Source organism: Ictalurus furcatus, chromosome 5 (assembly GCF_023375685.1).
Source record: "Ictalurus furcatus strain D&B chromosome 5, Billie_1.0, whole genome shotgun sequence".
Taxonomy (NCBI): domain Eukaryota; kingdom Metazoa; phylum Chordata; class Actinopteri; order Siluriformes; family Ictaluridae; genus Ictalurus; species Ictalurus furcatus.
The window spans coordinates 8389984-8412946 of NC_071259.1; the positions used below are offsets into that span (position 1 = coordinate 8389984).

Sequence of the window (22963 nt, forward strand, 5' to 3'; positions counted from 1 at the left end):
TTTATTTCATTTTATTGATTTATTTTTAAGGTAAACAGAAAGCACTTCGGAGTAACATAGAACAAAAAAAAAAACAACATTTGACAACACACAAATGCAACACTCTGTACAAACTGGTGAAATAACGACAGCATGCAAAACATGTCTCTGTCTGTATGTTAATGTCATATTTGTGTATCGCAACTGGCTGTTGTTGAACAACAATATTTATTTGAGCATAGATAAAAGATTCCAGATTATATTCCGGTAGTGTTTAAATGAAGGTTTATAGTATAAATTAACAATTCACCAACAGCTTCAAAACAGTGTGAACATATAACCCTCTGCTTAGCAATTGATGTCCTATTGACCCAAAGTACCTGTTTGATTTTATAGTCATATTCATTGCAGTTTTATTTTATTTAATGTCGTTATTGTTAAATCTATTTTATAAATACTCTACATACAGTTTATATCATCACAGGTATAAGATATATATAACAATGTTCTGTGGAAATGTTGAGTAAAATATATCAATTTTGATCTTTTACCAAAAAAAAAAAAAACGGAGAAAGAAATTCAAATAAGAAAACTGGCCATTTCATGGCTAGATTTCAAATAAACCACTTCTTATGCATGCAGTGACATTCAACTTTTAAAACCCGGCAAAGGGAGATGGTGAACACCACATTGCTGAGGAACTCACCAGGAGCTACAGTGTGTATCAAATGGCAATAATATTTTTATTTCACATTTTAACTGAATTGTACATAAGAAATATTGTATAGTCGCGTTTCATTCATTCATTCATTCATTCAATAATCACTTTACCCTGGTCAGGGTTGCGGCGGATGCAGAGCCTGTTCTAGCGACACCGGGCACAAGGCAGGAGAATTGACTCTGGATGGGGTGAATTCCATATCATCACAGGGCACACACACTTATACACTCATTCACACCTAGGAGGAAACTGGAGAACCCGGAGGAAACACACACAAACACAGGGTGATGCTGCAAAGCTCTGCACAGATACTAACTCAGGATTGAACCCAGGACCCTGGCGCTGTAAGACTGTAATGCCATCCATCGATCTTTCAGTTGTATTGCTAATGAGTCAAAACATGTCCTGGCTCAGTTGGACATGTATTTGCTTAGTTAAAAAACTGAATGTCAGGGTTAAGACAAAACAACGTCACCCAGCGTCTTCTACACTTCAGTGAAATTCGGACTAATTTACAGGAATTCAGTTGACAGCGCTGTTCTCACTCTGTAACTCAGGACTAGCAGGTGGAGTTAAGCGCTCTAGCGTCAGAGGTATCGTGACCCATAGATCGTCCTTCTCCAACCCCATACAATCCTGAGAAACACCCGCTAACCTGTATCCTGCTCCCCCCATTAGCTCTCGCAACGTTCCTGCTAAAATTCGTGCTCCAGCTCTCAAAACACCGGCCCTTGTTTTTCTGCTCTCAGCTCTCTCGTTTTCTTTTCGTCCTTTGTGTGCTCCATGAGTGATCTCAGTCAGAAATCCCAAACTCTGAGCAGGCAGGCTGAAAAGAGAAAGCCCACGAAAAAGCTCAGGCATGGATCCCCTCTCATTCGGGGGTTCGGCCGGCTGTGTTTCAAACTGCACCAGGGCAAAGCGTTCACCGGCACGGCCCTGCAGGTAATCAGCAAGAATGCAGCTGAGTGAGGCACTGAAAACATCTGAGTAGATCTCTCGCCGCTCAGTCTTCTCTCCTCTGCTTCGACACCACTCCTCAGCTCGTGCCCAAGCAGCAGGGGTGAGCACGAGCACCACTTTGCCACCGTGGCACTGCATACGATGAAGACGTGAGTGCAACCAGGGTACGGGGCCAAGTGCGCTCAGCTCCTCGCGGCTCCACAACTCCAAAGAGACGCCGAATCCCAATGAGGAGAGAGCCGAGCCTAGGTGACACACCAGCTCTGCAACAGCACTGTCTGCATCTGGAGGGTACAGCAACACCACCTGACCATCTCCTACTCTACCTGGAGAGAGAGAGACAGAGAGTGAGAGAGAGAGGGGGGTGGTTGAGTAAGGAGGAATGAGACATTTAGTTTCTCATGGATTAGAATACAAAGGAAGAAGTGATGTGCTAATATGGACAGAGTACTTACTGCTGACGCTATCCATTTTCAGCCACTTGAATATCCAACCTGCTGATGATTCACATTTTAATGCTTCCTTCAGACAAATACTGTGTGTGAATTTGCATTTATGCATGTGTACCTATGTGCTCACCTTTGAGTAATCCCTGGAGAACATAGGCTCCCAAAACTGCCAGACACATGACAAGCACAGATACCAACAGAAACAAACTCCAATGACTTCTGGTAACTTAAGAGCGAGAGAGCGAGAGAGAAAGAGAGAGAAACAGAGAGAGAGAATATTAGACACCTTTAGTTGATGCTCTCTTTGTGCATCCAGTAAGCATACAGTTCACACCAGCCACATGTGCACAAAGTTATATTTTATGAATGTCCAATTCATAGTACTTGCAATTTCATTTGAATTTTGTAAACACTCCTGGCAGGAATACAGCAACAGCATCCCTGCAGGCTCTCTGATCACAATGTACATATTTTTAAACTACTGCATGATAAAATCACATCTAATACAGCAATCAGTTCTGTCTTTTGGTTAAGATGTTGGCGTAGTATAGATGGGTTGTGCGTGACCCCAGCGACCTTTCTCCCGTGCCTGGGTCGAATAAACGAAGCCCATGGTTTGGATCATACTAACAGAACAGAAACAATGTAAAAGATCCGTAAAGAGTAGTGGTCGCCGTATCTGGCCAGTGCGGTGGACCACGCTCTCAGTAACTGTGAAATGTGTATTGGGAATAATGTCCGGGAAAAACATTAGAATGTCTTGGCCCTAAGTGGTCTCATTATCATCCTGGTCCTTATTGTGGTGAGGCGTCACCGCCTCATAGGGGGGAGGAGGATGCCAGTGATCACGGGTACGAAGCAATAACCAGAGCCACCTCCGGGATAAGAGGAACTGATGCACAGTGTTATGAAACAGTATTTGAAATGTTTTATTGGTTTGGTTATTATATTTATTGTTTTTGATTTATTGGAAGTGTGTTATTGTTTTTGATTTGTCATCCTTAGGACCTGAAATGCAAGGTAGTGGTCTATACGACCTATCGAGAATAAGACAGGGCCGACAAAGGGATATCAGTGTTAAACATGGCAGTATACTGGTATGTAAGTAGAGTGCAGCCCAGATAACAGATCTTTATGTCCAATCAACATGTATCAATAGCTAGTGAGTTAGTGAAGCCAGGTGTTGATTCAAGTATGATTACCATGTCATGTTGGTTATGTTTAGTCAGTGCCTCCATTTGCTTGAATGTGCATGTGTGTTCAAGAAAGTGAAGAAGAAGTGGGTGTAAGTGCTAGCCTAACCTCTCCCCAAGCGTGGCCCTCTACGGTATGCAAAGTGCCTGGGCCGAAGACAACCAGCATACTGTAGTACACGGCTGAATGGAGGAGAATGGACTTTGACTTGTTGAAACATAAACTGTTTAATTGAGTTGTTATGAACTGTTTATTATGATACATGCAATGTGTAAAGAATTGTAAATGCAACCAGGCACAGGAAAAGGAAAAGGGGTGCTGTTGAGCACAAGGGTGCTGGCAGGGTGGGAATTTTTCCTCAGAGAGGTTTTTTTCGCCCACCCCTGGGTGCGAAGGTACAACCTGTGAAAAGCAAGGAAAAGTGGTAATCAGAAAACCTTGACGTCCTGACGAATACAAGACGGAGGGTAGTAAACCCAGTCGAGAAAAATAGGGACAAAATAGGTAAAATTTCAAGTATATATAGCTACTGAATAGCAGGTACAAGTACAAGCAATCAGTATTTAACCAGTGTGATCAAAGCAATTACTCCCTAAAAGACACCAACAACAGCATTATAGAAATAGTTGCGACTAGCGGCCAGACAATGGGTGAGTACAATCGCCGACACTATGGGTAGGTAAAAGGCAATTAACTGAAGATGGCCAGTGGGTGCGCCAGAATCAGATTATTCATAGATACCCACTAAATTAGTGATGTGAGGCTTGGAAAGCCTCAGAGGAGGGAATGTTGGATAAGATTTTTGATAGAAATAAAACACAAGGGTAATAAAAGTGAGAGAATGAAAATTTATTGAGAATATTGGAAAGAACAGACTCACGCTCTCTTCCTTATAGACAATGTCTCTTAAAAAAGTTAATTATAGCAAGGCCTAGGGCCTGACCAAAAAGAGGAGGTGCAACACACAGCACACACACCCAAGAGCATGAACTCACTCACACACAGACCCAGAGTAATCAGAATAACTAAGTAATGGCTAATGATAATTTGACTAAATCACACAGTACATATGCTAATAACAATGCAGAAAAAAAAGCATACAGTTACCATGATTGTCATGTATCAAGAAACTCTGGACTCCACTTCCCATCAGCCACTGCACTGCACTAGCTGTCACATGACCACCTGCACCTGACTCACGTTTTGTTAATGAGCACTTGTGTGTGTGTGTGTGTGTGTGTGTGTATATATATATATATATATATATATATATATATATATATATATATAGTCCTTGTCTGCACTGTTTGATGGTCTTTCCTTGTCCTAGACTCTTGTTGTTCATGTCTCGGTGTTTTGTTTCATGCCACAGTGTTATACCAAGTTGTCTTAGTGTTTTTGTTCCATAGTACGTTTGTTTCAATAAATGTCATTATCTGCACTTGCTTCTGGCTCAACCTCGATACGTGACAGAACGAAAGACCCTTTATCAGAAGCAGCAGATCACCAAGATGGACGTCTGGTTTGCAGCATATGAGGAGTGGTATAGAGGACTATTGGAGCAGGGAAGAAGGACAGATGAACTACTCGCTCAGAATAACCGCATGCTAGGACTGCCGCAGCCGGACAGACCATGCACCAGGCCACACCCGGCGTTCATAAAGGACTACGCCATGCCACGCCAACAGGAGGGGGAGTCTGTGGTCGGGGCTGAGACCAACTCCCACCCTCTCTCCCCTATTATGGCTCTCGCTCAGCCTTCATGTTCAGTGGAGAACGTCGCTCTGCCTCCACGTTCCGTGAGAGACGTCGCTCCATCTCCTACCGGACTCAAGGATCCCCCACTGTTCAGCTACCTCGAAGTCGCTCAGCCTCCCAGTTCAGCTGTGGACATCGCTCAGCCTCCCTGTTCAGCTGTGGATGTCGCTCAGCCTTCCTGTTCAGCTGAGGTCGTCGCTCAGCCTTCCTGTTCAGCTGAGGTCGTCGCTCAGCCTTCCTGTTCAGCTGAGGTCGTCGCTCAGCCTCCCTGTTCAGCTGAGGTTGTCGCTCAGCCTCCCTGTTCAGCTGTGGACGTCGCTCAGCCTCCTTGTTCAGCCGAGGACGTCGCTCCGCTTTTATGCTCCGCCGAGGACTTCGCTCAGCCTGCCTGCCCTGCTGTGGTCGTCGCTCTGTCTTCATGCTCAGCCGAGGACGTCGCTCAGCCTGCCTGCCCAGCAGTGGTCGTCGCTCTGCCCCCCTGCTCGGCTGAGGTCGTCGCTCTGCCCCCCTGCTCGGCTGAGGACGTCGCTCTGCCCCCCTGCTCGGCTGAGGACGTCGCTCTGCCCCCCTGCTCGGCTGAGGACGTCGCCCGCTTCCCTGCACCGACGAGGACGTCGCCCCGCTGTCCAGCTCCGCTGAGGACGTCGCCCCGCTTCCCTGCACCGACGAGGACGTCGCCCCGCTTCCCTGCACCGACGAGGACGTCGCCCCGCTTCCCTGCACCGACGAGGACGTCGCCCCGCTTCCCTGCACCGACGAGGACGTCGCCCCGCTTTCATGTTCTGGCAAGGACGTCGCCCCGCTTTCATGTTCTGCCGAGGAAATATCTCTGCCTCCCTGTGCCGTTGTGGAAGCCGCTCGGCCTCCTGGTTTTGCTGGGGACATTTTGCCCAGGGGTCAGGACCACCAGATGGAGGACGTATAATTTTGGGCGCTCCGGGAGTAGCGCCCTTGGGGGAGGGTTCTGTCATGTATCAAGAAACTCTGGACTCCACTTCCCATCAGCCACTGCACTGCACTAGCTGTCACATGACCACCTGCACCTGACTCACGTTTTGTTAATGAGCACTCGTGTGTGTGTGTGTGTGTGTGTGTGTGTGTGTGTGTGTGTGTGTGTATATATATAGTCCTTGTCTGCACTGTTTGCTGGTCTTTCGTTGTCCTAGACTCTTGTTGTTCATCTCTCAGTGTTTTGTTTCATGCCACAGTGTTGTACCAAGTTGTCTTCGTGTCTTTGTTCCATAGTACGTTTGTTTCAATAAATGTCACTATCTGCACTTGCTTCTGGCCTCTGTCCTCGATACGTGACAATGATAAAGGAGGAAAAACACACAGGTGATAAATGTCCTCACTCAAAAACAGCTCAGACATGCCATAAAAAGCAGAAGTTGGTCTTAAAAAACAAAGCACTTAAAAGTGCAAACGCAACAGGTCTTGAGATGTCTGGGGGGGACCCAGACAGTACATCACCCAGACATCACATGTAATGGTATTTTGGGCAAACCAGGGGTGTTTCAACTGTATAAAAAGGGAGCCCCATTTCAGGGGACTTTGAGATCACTCTGGGACGTCCCTCTGTGCGGATCTCGTGTGGTGAGCAGCAATAAACCCTTGCTTTTCCTATTCACGGCTCTCTGTGATTTTGTCATCCTCAAATTGATGTAAGTACTTGATGATATAACTTAGTTGTGTTTAGCCTTTTGGAAAATTAGAGACAACAATGTAAGTGTTCTCCTGGCACCAGATGTGATGACAGCACCCGAACATGAAACACTGCAACACTCAAAACTCTACTGCTTTAGAGCTTTCTGCACTTGTGACTCACATTTTGCTGAGCAGATGGTCCCATATGGATACCCTAAAGATCTGGACTTCCCAAAATTCACTGCCCAGGACTCACACTTGCTTCATTGAATAATTTCACCTGCATACTGTAGACTTGTATCTAAGAACTGCTCCTGCAGTCATCAAGACTTTCCTGTGTCAATCTCAGGACTTTTATTCACAATATGCTCATGCCAAATCTTTCAACACACTTAGTGTAGTTTGCGTTTACGCTTCCATAACCCAATACTATAATTATTTACAAAACTGTCAGGTGTCACCCAGAAACGAATGGGTTCCTGTTTGTCTGGTTTCTCTCAAGATTTCTACATACAGATTTCTGTAAAGCTTCTTTGTGGCAATTCAATTCAATTCAATTCGGGCGAGCTGTAATGACAACACAGCTCACTTACTATGTGACATGAGACACTAGGGCAGTGAATAAAAACCTGATTGTGGTTTTTCTTTCTGGTTAACCATGTTGGTCGAATGGCTAGTAGCTGGGCTCGAGTGAGTATCGTTATGGACTGAACACTCAACTTTGTAAATCAGGAATTCAGATTGACTTCTCTCATATGGAAGGTGCAATTTGAAAGGATCTTTTTCAAAGGGTCTACAGTGTTGTCTAAAATCAGTCCAGTGTCTCCCATACTGCAAGAAAGTCTATAGTAAATAGTGACCGAGTGAATAAGAAGTTGATTTCAGACACCTCAGACAATGTATGATTTACTTGCAGTAGTGAAAGACAAACAAGCATGTCAGATAAAAAATACTGCTCACTTTGATGGACGTGAAGCACTGCTTTACAGAACGATGTGGTTAAAAATGTTGGTTAACATGGAACTGTATCTGTAATAGTTACACAATGTTCAAAATTTAAGAGAAAAAAAAAACCCAGGGGATCCTTACCTTCGAAAGGGCAGACAAGGTCGAAATGGCCTTCAATTCCCTTAACATTTATCTAGAGAAAGGAAAGAAAAGCTTTTGTATCAGTATGAAAACATGATAGGACACTTTACATCCCATACATGCAAACATGAACATTATGTACCTGCACACAGAGCAAAGGGTGACGTTCAACTTCAACAAACTCGCCTTGTAATTGCTTTAGACAGAAACAAAGAGTGCCCATGAGTCAGATCAAAACATTGATACAGATTTTGCTTAAAACACGTTTTGTTTTAAAAAAAAAAATTTTTTACATTTTATTATATTAGGTCAATCATCAAATCAGGGTCTCTGCACATTACTGTGCAAAAGTCACATTACTGTGCAAAACGCATACATGAAAAAATAAATATGTAAAGCAACAATGAATTAGAAAATTATTTTTTTTTTTAAACATGAAAGACAAATTTCTATTAAAAACCTAGGAACATCTTTCACACAGCTTTTCTTTTAAGTAATGTTGAAAAACATAGTCTTTCACACAGATTTTTTAAAATAATGTTGAAATTACTGGGGGGTGGGTTATTACAAAAAAAAAATTCACACCCATTGCTGCTTGCTATTCAAGTTCCATTTTCTATGCTGACGGCTGTGTATATAACGCCTGCTGTTCCTTAAGTCATCTGTTACATGGCAGTCTTTGCTTGAAGTTGAGCCTGAAGTTTTTTTGCAGAGATGAATTTCAGCCTCCAGTCTGCAGGGGGCGATGATGTTCCAAACAAGAGCAGTGCTGTTTCTAGTCATTGCTCCAGCATGAGTCAAAGATTCCACCACAGACACAGATACATTAGAGACAGAGAGAACTGCGAGAAGGAAAGAAAGAGAGGAAAACATTTTGTCATCTTCAAATTTTTATATTATTTGTTTTATACAGCCATAATTACTGAACAGTCTTACAGCATTGGAACTGTGGACCATACCTGTCTTATTAAAAAATGGGCAAAATGTCTTTCGAGGTCCATCCACCCACCAAATCTGACAAGGTAAAACACAAAATTAATTTCATTTTCAACAATTGAATCAGCAATCCCCTATTCTTATTCTCTGTGCCAACCACTGTGTATTGAGTTCAAGATTTACCAGGAGTATAAAAGGCATTCACTTATTGACCATAAAGTGCAAATCAGAGTCTGGTAACTGTCAGTGATGCAATACTACTATATGCAGTATTGGGAAGAGTTTTAAGCATGACAAGTGTTTGTGTAAATGTGGTGTGAGATATTCATTTCACGTCTTTTGCAATGTTTGTATGCCATTAAAAAGTAACATATTACGTAATAGACCACTTTTTCTTAAAACAGCCTCGTTGAGGCTGTCTGGTTCATCAGAAGCAAGCAAGACAGAAACATTTTCCAGTATACACATGTGCAGAATTTCTTTACAAGACGTTTGCACATTACTGTACAATAGGGTCTGAAACTAATGTCTGGCCCACCACCTGCCAGTTGCAAGTAAAATGTTGGCAAAAGTAAGTGCAAGAAATGTTTTACATACCAAACCATACTTATTTCATTACAGAAGCAGACGTACCATACCATGCATATTTGAATACATTATTATATTTATTATCTTTACTCACATTTAAAAAAATTTATTTGATATCAAAAATGTCAATGTGCAACCTAAAGTCTGTCTCTGGATGCAAATGTTGTACCATTGTGACTGACAATACTTCAGTCCCTTCAGCATTTAGGTTTCGTATCACCCAGTTCGCATTAAATAATAATAAGCGGTCAACCCTCCCCGAACACTCTGTATAAGATGAAAATGTAGATAAAACAGAAGACATTAGAGAAGATTACATATTTCACTGAAATAACATTACATATTTCAGTGAAAACAGACAGTACTACTAAATACTTGAACACTGCTTAAATTGTATCTAAAATGATTATAAATACTTTATTTATTGTAACACATTCCAAGTGGATTTCAGAAGAAAATTTCACAGGTAGAATTTAACAGTGCCACTGTGGACGGTGGAGAGAGTAGTTCAATTCAAACCCTATAAACAGAACTTACAGCGCAATATATGAATAAATACTTCTGTCTTCCCAAATTGAAGTGTCCCAGTTTGTAAGGATTTAAGGATATATTTATAAGAATAGCATGATAAATAAATAAAGAAAGAAAGAAAGAAAGAAAGAAAGAAAGAAAGAAAGAAATGTTAATACCTGAAAGCAGAGACAGGGGGCAACAGAGTTCATTGGAATCGTCAGCGGATTCTCCTTCTTGTATTCAAAGAAACAAGTAAAGTTAGAATGGCTATGGTGATGATATGTCAGTGGGAAAAAATATATATATATGGCAGTTGAATTTTTTTATACACACCCATTCCAGTCTTAAACATGGCCCATCTTTCTCCATCCCCTTGCAGGCCTGCAGGTCATGAACTACATCCTTGGCTAGATCACCCACACGTAGTTCTGCCATTCCTGTTTTGGGGTTGATTTCTGGATACAAAATGGGTACTGGGAAACAAAGTAGATTCCGTTATAGAAATACGTAAAAATATAGAAATACGTTAAAATACAAAAATCAAATCTGAAAGCTGAAGTTTTAACATGAACTCACCTTTACACTGTGCAATGGCCAGACCTTGGGAACAAACTGAAACAAAAAATATATACTGTGTGTCCATAATGTCTAGTGAAGTTGACAATTGATGACAGTGTGTGCGTGTGAGTGTGTGTGTGGGTGTGGGTGTGTGTGAGAGAGAGAGAAATTACCTTTGTCTATTGCAGGTATCTTGATGTATTCAGTGAAGGTGGGTTTATGAGTGTTTGAAGAGGAGACAATGAACTGACTGCCAAAATCATCTTCCCTCAGCTGTACTATCAATGACATCCACATCTGCAGAGCAGTTAAATGCACAGACACACTTGAGTCATTTGATGGAAGTTTGCCTCTTTTCCTCCTAATTATTCATTTTCAAAGCGGTGGCTCATCTATACGTGCAGGTGGGGCAAAGCCCCACCACATATATCATCCATTCAACAAATGTTAATCTTCATAAAGTCCTCATTAATAAATTCACAGATTTTAAATTCTGTTGAAATACTAATTACCTCTTTTGAGTGACCAACAAAGGTTAAAAGTTTTTTGCTAATTGACAGATATAAGCCGATGTTCTGTTGATTTGCTCACCTTTCTAAATGATGAACTGCCCCATTTAGCTGGAGTTATTATTGCACCTAGTGGTTAACAATGGGAACTGCAGCAAGTGTTAATAGAGGCCCATTGAGCCAGGAATCGCACCGCCCCATTCTCAATCTACGATCAGTCTCGGTGCGCTCAGGACATTCGATGACAGGAATACCAGGGTCACGTTTTTTTATTCCAAATTGGGATTATTTTAGAATACTCTGCAGCTGCCAAGATCTTGTTTTATAGCAAATAATCATTAATAGAACTAATACATTTGTGAAACATTAAAACTAAAACATTATCCATTTCTGTTGTAAGATATATTGAAAAGATTGGGAGAGGGAAAGGGGTTTATGGCATGGATAATGTTTATTCAGCAGAAATGTGTGTGCACCTCAGTGAACTTGTTTCCCATGCAAAGGCTAAAAAAAAGAAAAGAAAAATGTCTCGCATTTCCTGTAAATTTTTCCCAAACTTGGCAACACTGATTAATGATATTCCCTCTTATGTGTTCATGTCAACACACTGTGACAATAGCGATGGGAACACACTTGCTCTATCAAACACAACTGAACAAAGGTACATTGAAAACTGATCCAAACAAGCTGATAGACCGGATACTGTATGGCTGTACTGTATGTTGTTGACTGGAAACGCCTATTACAGGGTTACTCTAAAAATCCGCTAGATAGTAGCCTATAGCATAATTAAGTTTTATTGCCTCTTAATTTTGTTTGGGGCTACATCCTTATTAAGGTCATCCTACCCCACCAAAATGTAAGGTCATGAGCCAGTGCTGATTAATAGTATTAATTCATATAGCTGACATTACACAATAAAGGACATCTATTATAACACTGGAATTTTGCTGTCAAATTTTTAAAATGTTTCTTGTGTAGCTGTAACACTAAGTTACCTCTCTTGTGTGGTCATCTGAGAAGGGCAGTGTGAAAGTGAGCTCTTTTGAACCTGAGAAGTCTGGGCACTGGTAACACACTTGCACAGACATTGGTATGGAAACGGACGGTTTTAAGCCACTTCCGTGCTCGTTTAACCTGTCCTCACTGCTTTTGTCATTGTAGCTATCTTCTCCGGACAGAGCTGCTTCCTCATGTGTTCCTAAAGAAAAAGCAGGGCAAAACCTATAAACTTAAAAATATCATTTTTGTACATACAAATATGAAATAGCTCTCACTGAGCCCTTGAGTATGTGGCAATGCAAAAACTGTATTTTGTATATTCCGTGTCAAGATACCTGCAGTTGTAATATTAAGCCAGATTCTTAAGCATGGACGCAAGCCTCGATGACTTCTACACAACAGCGCATGAGCAGCAAGACCACTCACATAAACTCTGTCATTGTAATATGGGCCGATATCACCTAGATAAACAGAGAAGAGGACACAGCAAAAATAACAGCGTGTTAGTTTTAGCTTTGTCCTGGAATTCACTTCTGATAAAATAAAGCTTTTACATATGAATGTTTGACATGGGTTAATCCTTTCATACCATCTTCATAATATGTTGTTGATAATATATACACATATCTACAGTACATAAAAACTTCTGTATTTTGTTTTAAAAAAAGTTTTCCAAATCTGATAAAAGTATTAGATAATATCAAAGATGCTTTAAAACAGCACCAGGAACTATTGTTTACTATAAATATTTATGTTTACATAGTTGATTTATATGCATCAGGAAAGTTCCTGTTCACTAAAGTCATGATGTTGAAGCCCTACACTGTGACATGTATATACCGCTTAGCTGTTATATATACACAATGCCCATTATTCATCAAAGTGTTATATGGACAAATCTGATCATAAAATGAGCATTCTCATTTATCTGTACAATCAAACCCACGTCTGACCAGAGTGTGTGTAAATTTAAGCTTCATATTTTAACAACCTGAAAAATCATAACCAATAAAAAATATAGTATCAGGAGAGCTGGTAAGTAGTGCAAGTATTAACAAGAAAAATAGTCTATCAGTTAATATTGATAATCATGGGAACCTTGTAGTAAAATACAGCTAATGCAATTTAGTGACGACATGTAATTTGCAAATGTGAATAGCAATGCACAGACGTGGTTCTTTATTGGTGCGCTAGTCCTTCAAATAAAGCAGTAGTTGAAATTGTGTATAAAAAAATACACACAATAGAGCTTTGCACTGGGATGAAAACCAGAATGTGGAGCCTCTGGCTGACAAACCACTGAATTTACATGACTTTTAATTCTTCCATTATTGTATGTCATTTCGACAAATTCATTCCAGCATGAATCATGAAAGACCTGCAAAGCCTGGCACTGCATGGCATCTCTCCAACACCTGGGAGTTGCAGCAGGAGGTTGGTTCATGATGGAAACTTGGCTCACCTATATTTATTATTAATGTCTTAATTACAGTTGACTTCAGTTAAATCTGACCTAATCGCGCACCCCCCCCCAAAAAAAAAAACACTAGATCTAAATTCACATAACTACTTGTAAGTAAAGATTTGATTTTGACAGCATGTTGACAGCAAACAGCATTATAAACACAAACACATCCATAACTGTCTTGATACAACTACATGACATTATACTTTAGTTTAAACAAAGGATTGCAAAAGGCAAGCTTCATGGACCCCTAACTCTGCTGAAACTGTTAACTGTGTGTTAATACTACAATTATTTAACTTTTTAAAACGATTTTCAAGCACACGTTTGCATCTTTTTTGCAACAAGCTAGGCAAGCACTTCAAACTCATGAAAACAAGGGATTAGTGAGCAGAAGCATGTGTCCACTTGAAGCTAACTCATTTGTACTCAAATTCCTGCTTAGATTGTCATACTGCAGTTTCATCAATCAGATGCAGATTCACTTGCAGATCTTTCTGTGTGATGAATAAGGGCAGCTATGATTACAAATATGTCTTACCTGGCTTTACGTTACAATCAGTAAGGCCCTGCCAAGAAACACAAGAGATGGCGATGACAGATATATCACAAATACATTTATGATTTTCAACATTTAACATAGAATATTTTTTTTTTTTACATAGATACCAATATGTTGTTGCAAAATACTACTCGCAAAACGTGCACACAGACCTTTCAAACCATCATGCTTAACAAAATATCATCAAAAACATAGTAAAATGCATACAGAAATGCCTTATTAGTGGTGGATTGGCATCATTTTGGACAACTCAAGCTAGGCAATATTATAAATAAAAAAATTCAGAAGACGAAAACAAAAAAAATCCCAGGAATTTCCAGATTAAAAAAAAAAAAAAAAACCAGATATCAAAATGACCAGGAAAAATACCTAGTACCAAATGGGCTCGGCTTGACGCTTTAAGTAGGAAATGAGAAGCCGGTGTGGAAGTACCCAAGTGAACAGGAACACTGCGCATGTTATAAATATAATAGATACCGTAAATACAATATGATGATTTGTTCACATATTTATCCCTCTGTGTCCAATCAGTGGTGTACAGAACACACATGCAGACCAGACACACACCCACTCATCAGTGGGTGTGTATCCTGTCTGCATGCCTGTTCTGTACACCACTGAAAGTATGCCCTAAAAGAAAGCTGATCTAAATAAGTTTTTGCTGTTTTGGCGTTCGTCCTATCATCCAAAGACAACTCCACAGTTATCTGTGGCTGGGAGCCAAGGAAGCAAAACTGGACGTGCTCTGTCCCATGTCAATCAGAGTGACACTAGCCAATCGTGGGCATCGCTGAGCTCATGTATTCAGCAGAAGGCAGACAGTACTTTCTTCCGAGAGTGTTACACCTCCCTGTGATGCAGTATGAGCAACAGTTAAAAATGATGCATTTGGCTGTCATCACATGTCTTGGAGGAAGCATGTGTTAGCAACTGTCATCTGAGCGTGGAAAGCTGGCCCTAAGAGTCTCCCTTGAGGTGACCAAATAAAGAAAACCTTTTATAAGAATTACACAGTGTCCTAAGTTATATATCCTAATACCTCAACTGTCAATGTTATAGAGGCCTCTTGGCATTCGGAAAGATGGGGCCTTTCCTACAGGACTTACTGTTAAATCCTAAAAAGTGGACCCCAAATATTTGTTTTACATTGATGTTAGATATTACATATCTTACCCACATTTGGTAGATCAATAGGATACAGTAGTTTCTGTACCACTAAATCCTTATGTGCATGTAGGGGAGTGCATATTTAACATGTCTTCATATATGATAAACTCAGATCCTCACTATAAAATGCTTGGCTTTTAATATGGAGCAGCTAACATCTGAGACAAAGTCCATGCTTACATTCCATGCGGTCTAATTTCTACCTGTATAGACACCAAAGTCCTTTAGAACTGGCCTCTCTGCTATGTTTTTAAATGACAGCTACATTCTCAGCAGGATCCAACCAAAATCCTTTAGAACTGGCCTCTCTGCTATGTTTTTAAATGACAGCTACATTCTCAGCAGGATCCAAGAGTGTTACAGGATGTAACACTCTAGCTAAAGATTCACTGGCACTTACAACTTACTTCAGTGATGGCTTAATTAGTTGGTGCATCAAATTGGGTATGCTGTAGCAGGAAGAGCACAAAATGCTGCAGATTGTTTAAAACCACATGATACCACCCATCAATATTTGCCATCAAAACCTGCTTTACACATCCGTACTTTTACAGGCAGCATAAACAAATATAAAAACATCCAATTGCAAATGCACAGTTATGTTCAGTAATAATGAATACACGACAAACAAAATTATACTCCACATTTCATTATAGTATTAGAGATTTTTCTACTAATATGTACACAACACTAAGTAAGCTTAACACACTGACAACACACCCAACAGGAACTACTATTCTAACATGTTAGGGAACATGTTGTCCAGGGCACACACTTCCCTTCTGTATCACCATCTGGTTCTCTTTAATGAATATTCCTTAGCAACAGGCTATATCATTTTATATAACGGCAATATAAGTGTAAAATCTCAAACATATCTTATCTCAAGCTCAACTGTTAGCAATAAAACCACTGCATATGTACACAGACATGCAACCCAATTCACAAGTCTGGATCCTATGTGTGCACAGGTACTAGTGTAAATAAATGATTAGAATCACCATTTTGTTTCATATGTTCTGTACTAGATCCATAAATATTTGTTTCACTTTGTTTATCTCAGGCCAAAATGACTTGAACATCATTTATGTAACATAAATGATTTAATATATTACTATATTATATTTAAAAGCTTTTAAGCTTTAAACAGCCATATGAAGTTTCATATGAACTGTTTAACATTTAGTAAGTAATTAAATTGTCAACTTGACCCAAACAGACCACAAGAGTTAAGAAAAAATTGAGAACATGGTTGCTCCATGTCCAACAAAAAAAAATAATGGAAGAATGTTTATAAGACAGTATATATCATTCCAATCCGACATAATTTCACAACACCAGGATGTGGATTCATCACATCGACCAGAGTCCAGGCAGAGCTTTATAATGAACTGTGCCGTCTTGAAATCATGTGATTTTTCTTGCACAAGAGAAAGGTCATAATTCACTACAGAGACTCACAAACTAAACTGCCACTATTCTGTCCACACGCCTCGTCTTCCAGACAGTGATCCACCACCGCTGCCATAGCTACGACACACAGGAGCCTTAGCATTGGGTGTCATGGCCGGCTGGGCTCGTGAATAAGTAAAAGGCATTACTTCATCTTGTGTCGCGTTATTCAGGAGCGCATAATTGTGTACCTGTCTGCTATAAGATTCCACTTAATGAAAAATTTCTCCAGACAATTATTATTATTATTATACAAGAATGCATTATTATTATTATAATAATGCAAACACACCGTATACAACAAAACTGAGCTGTTTTAGAAATCCCCATGTAAACTATGCATGAATATCTAAATTATACCCTTGTTGTGCTGCCATATATTATATCCAAGCAGTAACTTAGGCTTTTAACATACATTCTGTTCAGAATAAACAAAAGGTGATATTATAGTATTCGCTTTATTACTGTTCTTGTTGTTCCTACAATAACAGCAATTGCTATTTTTTACAAGAATGTGGTAGTGCAGGAAAAAATATGACACCTGCGCACCTATTTAGTCGGATTTTTAAAAAATATATATATTTATTGACAATCAGGCAGTTCAGATGTTACGATATCTGGTGTTAGAAAGTAAAAACATTGCTGTGATTCATCTTATTTAAAAAAAATTAAGAAATGTATACAATTGAAATCTCTATCAGATCTCTATCAAGTCTAGATCAGAGATAATCTATCTCCTCAAAAATCACTATGATAATACTGTTTTATATATTGTCTTTATCTAGAGTTACAAGAGACATTCCCTAAGCAGTAGAAGAAGATGCTGTATCACGGTGGTGGTGGAGGGACCGGCACTAATAAAACTTGCCCTGATATCAGTCATTATAATTACCACTCATATAAACCAAACACTGGTCCAAGTTTGTAACAGCTACCTGTATTATATGTAAGAATTCGTCTCAGATTGCACTTCTGCTGCTAATGACAGATGACTGGTTCAGACAACGAAGCATAACAATAAGTTTATATTTAATTATCTTTCTCTTCAGTGCTAAATAAAACTCTAAAATCTCTCAAATCTCTCTTTTTTCCACAGACAGCTGAATTTTAAAAAACAGATTCATATGCATTGTCAATTCTCATGAAAGGGGTTCTTCAAGCAGCCACATGTGTTAATGCTGTAAACAGGTTATACTTGTTATTATAAGATGTAAGGCCATATTTACTTCTGTTTTAATGGAGTACAACTACCCCTTGAATACATAGTGTGATCAACTAAGTATGCGTGTTTTGGTCAGCTTATGTAAAGTTGGAAAAACACTACTTTTGTCATGTTCATGAAAATGTTTTTCCTAGATGATTTGCATGCGATTATATTTGCACACATACGTGCACAAGCACAAACACAAATATGGCTTAACAACAAGGGTTGGATGTTTGGGTTAAGAAGCATGCACTTCTCTAACCTGAGCCCTTGTTTTTTTTTAATTATCTGAAGAGATCTGCATACCTTGTCTGTACTCCAAACAAACACGGCATGTCTTTCCTACTAAATCTAAAACTAAATCTAGAAGTAACTCTAAAATGTTTAAATGTGTGGACAATTTCCACACAATACTGGATGGTCCAAAAACAGGCACAACCTGTAGAATAGAATTGAACAGTTTTGCTGCTGAGTGGAAACTGGCTGTTTGTTTGGATTCAAGTACATGTCACTAAAATCTAAATGTTCTTTACACACCGTGAATTTAGAGTAGTGTGTCAAATTTCATTATAGAAAAACACAGAAGCTCAAACAGCATTACATTTAATTCCACTATATCATCGGATTTTTATAACTCAACATATGGATGCAAGTACATCTTGTCTTTGTTTTGTCTTAGCATGTACATCATTCTGGTTCTGTATCAACATATTAGGGCAGTGACTACATGACGTGACTTCAAGGCTACAATCTAAATGGATTAACCTAAAAACGAACAGGTAAATTATTTAAAAATCTAATACATTTAGGTGATCTGACCTCATTCCATCATAAGTTTCGAGTCTCTGTGGGGAAAGTTGCTGGAAGATTGTAAAATTATGAAGAAAAAGAATTTTAAAAAAAATCACCCTGATCAGTGGATGTTAAGGTAATACATTTTTTAAAATATAAATTTGTGATAGTTATTTAGTTATTTAATATTTTAGTGCTTTTATTTTTATTGATTATTATAATTATTATTATTGTTGTTGCTGTAATTTGACTGTTATAACTTAGCTATTATATTTATAAAGTTTTGACTAATTCAGTTTAATAGAATAATAATGAAAGTTAACTAAATATATAACCAGTACTAAAGACTACTAAACATTTTTGCTAAATTAGATTAAAAAATATTTTGACATAATTTGATTTCTGTAAATAAACATTGAAATGTAAATATTATTCTGAATCAGTATAGTACATTTATATATTTTTGTATAATTATGAATGATTTACAATTCATTTGTTGATTTGTATATGAAATAACAGCTATTGTCAAATTCAATGTAACATCTAATTTCAAGGAAATCTAATAAAAACAATCAAAGAAAAAAAAAGACCATACCTGACTGCAGGTGAGCGCATCTTCTTGTGTGAAGTTGAAGAGCTCCAGGCTTTGGGTATTAGTGAGTGTGATCCAGAAGACCAGCATCAGTCCGAGTGCGAGCAGCATCATGACAAGACACCGGTGATGACTGAAGTGCAGCTAAGACTGTGTGTGAAGCAGCGGAGACAGCTACATGTCTACATGTACTCTCCTTCACCTCCCTGATGAGAACGACGTCATGACCAACATACGAGCAGACAGGACACGCCACATGACAGTTCAGTTGATACCTGAGACTGACAGAGGAGGAGGGGGGGGCAGAGGTGTATGCAGTGAAAAAGGTGGGGATGGTTACAAGTGGCCAGCATGGATAACCCAGAGGAATGAAAATTATCCAGGGTGGGATGCCTCAAAATTCCTAATGGTTTCCCTGAAGTAGCCTTAACAAAAACTGCTGAAATATTCATATAAAGGTTTTATTTCAGGTTATTATTATTGTTGTTGTTGTTGTTGTTGTTATTGATGTTTTTATTATTATTATTAACTTACACGTTTTTCCTTTAAAGTTATTCAGTAGAGAAAACTCTCACTCACTCACTCTCTTTCACACACTCATTCTCTCTCCCTCACTCTCACTCACTCACTCACTCTCTCACTCGTTCTCTCACTCTCTCTCACACTCTCACTCACTGTCTCACTCTCTCTCACACACTCTCGCGCGCGTGGAAACTGGGAAGAGACAAATTATAAGCGTCTTCGTCTCATAAAATAAATATGTAAATATGACTTCAATGAGTTAGACTCTAAACTGATATAACAGACCAAATAGTAAAGAGTAAACAGAAAGATATTTACCGCCGGTGACAGAGCTGTTGTTTTTTTTTTTGTTGTTGTTGTTGTTTTGTTTTAATGTTGTTATTAAATCATTCAGGTTCTTCGAGTTCGTTATTTCACAACTCCCATGTCGCGAAGGTTGCTGAAAGATAATCGGAAAACGAGTCATTATAAACACCACTGAATACTATTTTTACGTGTTAATATGTTGTACTAAAGCTATTTTTGTGAGCTGCAAATGTACATAAATGTACAAAAGTACAAAAATATATATATATATTTTAAGCTTACTGTGGTGTCGCTGGTCTTTATGACAACTGCGGTGCTACAAGCCGGTGGTCTGGGAAACTTCTGAAAGTTTCTGAAAGCTATAAAATGTCAACAATATAGGTATATGTATAATCCTTTTGCTTGAGAATTAGATATATGTTGCTTTCAAATAAATAAAAAAAAAGCTTTACAGAGGCTACAGAATAAAACATTTAAAGCCAGGTAGACGCGTGGATGGACTCTGACTCCCACAGCTCTCTCACAGGTGACGAGCACGAGCAGGGGGCGTGGCCAAGGCCAGGTGCGCGTGCCAACGGTGTGTTGACTGATGGCGCCAAATTTGTAACCACAATATTGAGGTCGAAGATAGATCTGGCGACCCTGCGGTCTTATCAGGCGACAACCCTATTTGTATAGAAAAATAAAATAAAATAAAAAAACAACAACAACATTTTTACACAGACGTTGACTTAACGGAAATCATTCTCATGAGGACTTACTGTTAAAATATTAGAGAAAGCTTACCCAAAAATCTTGAGAATAATAGTTAATAATAGTTATAATAGGTAGGCTAATAATAGTTAGTATTGGTACCCATTAGTATTAGCTTGTATTGATAAAAAAAATACAAAGTTGATTCCTTATAACTCCAATAAAGCAACCATTTTTTTGTATGAATAAATACATCATTTATTTCCAGTAGTAAAGATTCATCAAGATCCAAAGCACAAATATCAACTTCTGCAGATTTTGTAGTGAAAAGAAAAAAAATACCCCACAAAAACACCTGCAGGAGTCACATCTGATAGTCCTTGAAACGGGTGATATAAGGTTTGAATGCTGGGTCGGAATGAAACCCTGCACCCACACCTGGCCACTGCAGATAGGATTGTAATTTTGTAATTAATGCACACACAAACACACAAACAGAGATAAAGAGAAAGAGAGAGAGAGAAAGAAAGAGAGAGGCCTGATGAGTCCTTTGCACTAATTATGAATGATGATATATTCATTTTTACTGATTGTTTAATTCTGCAGTTGATTGTAAATGTTGTTTAATGATGAAATTCAACAATGACCACCCTCTTTCTGCCAAACTTTACTTTCTCCCAACAGAATACAAACATGCATTATAAATAAATGACTCATATATGACAACACCACATTAAAAAGTGTACAGGGTCCTAATTATAACCATAAAATCACATGACAGACTCATACAAGTTGGCTATTTTAATGCTGAGTTTAGACAAATACACAGCCATCTAGTTTCAAAGCCTTTATAACGTTTTACACTGCAGTCTGTGGAAAGATTTGCATACATTTTCAGCCGTTGCTTAAAAATGTGTCAGAGATTGTAATCCTAGGAGGAAAAGTACCACTGCCATTGTTGTTGTGAGGTGTGAGGTGTGATGCTATTCAAATCAACCTGATGCTATTCAATGCTATTCATGTCGTAAAAATAAAGGGGGGCGGGGGTTCAGTAACTCTTGAAAATTATTAAATAAATGATGTTTGGGAAGAAAGTCCTAATATTTAAGTCGTTAATTCCCATCTCACTCTGACTCCTTGTGATGGAGCTTCCACACCCAGCATTACAAACTTAAGGCCTACAAACTTAAAATGAAAATGTTTGCATAATAAAACTGTAGATATGGCTAGCATCCAGATGCTCTCATTTAGAAACTGTTAAGAGTGCTGTGAGCACAGGAGAGTGGCTCTCTGGTTTAATGACAAATCAAAAAGTTTAATGTACATCAATTCAAAAATCCAAATTTAAGAAGACTATAAGCATAGGCCTAGAGAAAACAGCTAAGAAAGATCAAATTACTTGTGTTTTTTTCTTTTAAATAGTAATTAAGAGAGTGGTGACAGCACAAAGAAAGCTATAATTTGGGAGCTTCGTACTATTACATGATGTAATAGTACGTATGTATAATCTCACAGTAGAGAGCACATCATAAACAAGTCTATGCTGAAAAAAATGCAACAATATTTAGAACAAATACAAACAGCAGGTGTGTTCCTAAGAAGAAGAAGCCTTTATTTTGGTGCATATGCATTACAGCACAGTGAAATTCTTTTCTTCACATATCCCAGTTCATTAGGAAGCTGGGGTCAGAGAGCAGGGTCAGCCATGATACGGCACCCCTAGAGCAGAGAGGATTAAGGGCCTTGCTCAAAGGCCCAATAGTGGCAGCTTGGCGGTGCTGGGGTTTCAACCCCCGACCTTCTGATCAGTAGCCCAGTGCCTTAACCATTTTTTTTTTTTTTTTTGCTTATTTTATATCAGCAATAATTTCTGCACTTTTCTTTCCATTTGTTGTATTTTTCACTTTCCCCATTTGATTAGATTACAACTTTATTGTAATTGAGCAGATCAAGTATCAATAAGTGTGAAGTGCAAAAGATAATGAGGTAGGGTGGCAGTAAAGTGCAATATGATGTGCAAATGTGGTGTTATCAACAGTGCAAGTGAAATATAAGGCTTGAAAAACAGTGGAAATGACATGTTGTGTGTAAATAAGCCTGGAGACATGTATTTCAAATGTTTTCATTATTTTTATTAAAATTGAAGACACTACAGTGCAGTGAACATAGGTGCAAAGTGGAATGGAGGTAGTAAATATGGATCTATTGAAATGTCTAGAATCCAAGACACCACAGTACAAATGAATATAAGGTGCAATTAGGAGTAGTGGAGTATATGCAAACTGTGCAATGGTGTAAGTTGATCCAA

At 38.9% G+C, this 22963-nt stretch overlaps 1 protein-coding gene across 3 annotated transcripts; it reads right to left on the bottom strand.

Annotated features, from left to right (window-relative positions):
• Positions 1-20: 20 nt before the first annotated feature.
• wu:fl23c11 (interleukin-17 receptor C) lies at positions 21-21369 on the bottom strand. Of its 3 annotated transcripts, none has more exons than XM_053624597.1 (17): positions 20245-21369; positions 19975-20095; positions 19138-19409; positions 13907-13934; positions 12236-12361; positions 11897-12099; positions 10563-10686; positions 10408-10443; positions 10165-10304; positions 10008-10064; positions 8754-8808; positions 8380-8636; positions 7937-7990; positions 7795-7846; positions 2240-2335; positions 2116-2157; positions 21-1986 (listed from the first exon to the last, which is right to left on the bottom strand). In XM_053624597.1, the coding sequence occupies exons 3-17, from the start codon at positions 19246-19248 to the stop codon at positions 1223-1225; spliced, it is 2145 nt and encodes a 714-aa protein (XP_053480572.1). In that variant the 5' UTR covers positions 19249-19409; positions 19975-20095; positions 20245-21369; the 3' UTR covers positions 21-1222. The 3 variants fall into 3 exon arrangements, with proteins under 3 accessions (XP_053480572.1, XP_053480573.1, XP_053480571.1); XM_053624598.1 differs by having other exon boundaries at positions 2116-2154; positions 19138-19415; XM_053624596.1 differs by having other exon boundaries at positions 19138-19415.
• Positions 21370-22963: the final 1594 nt, after the last annotated feature.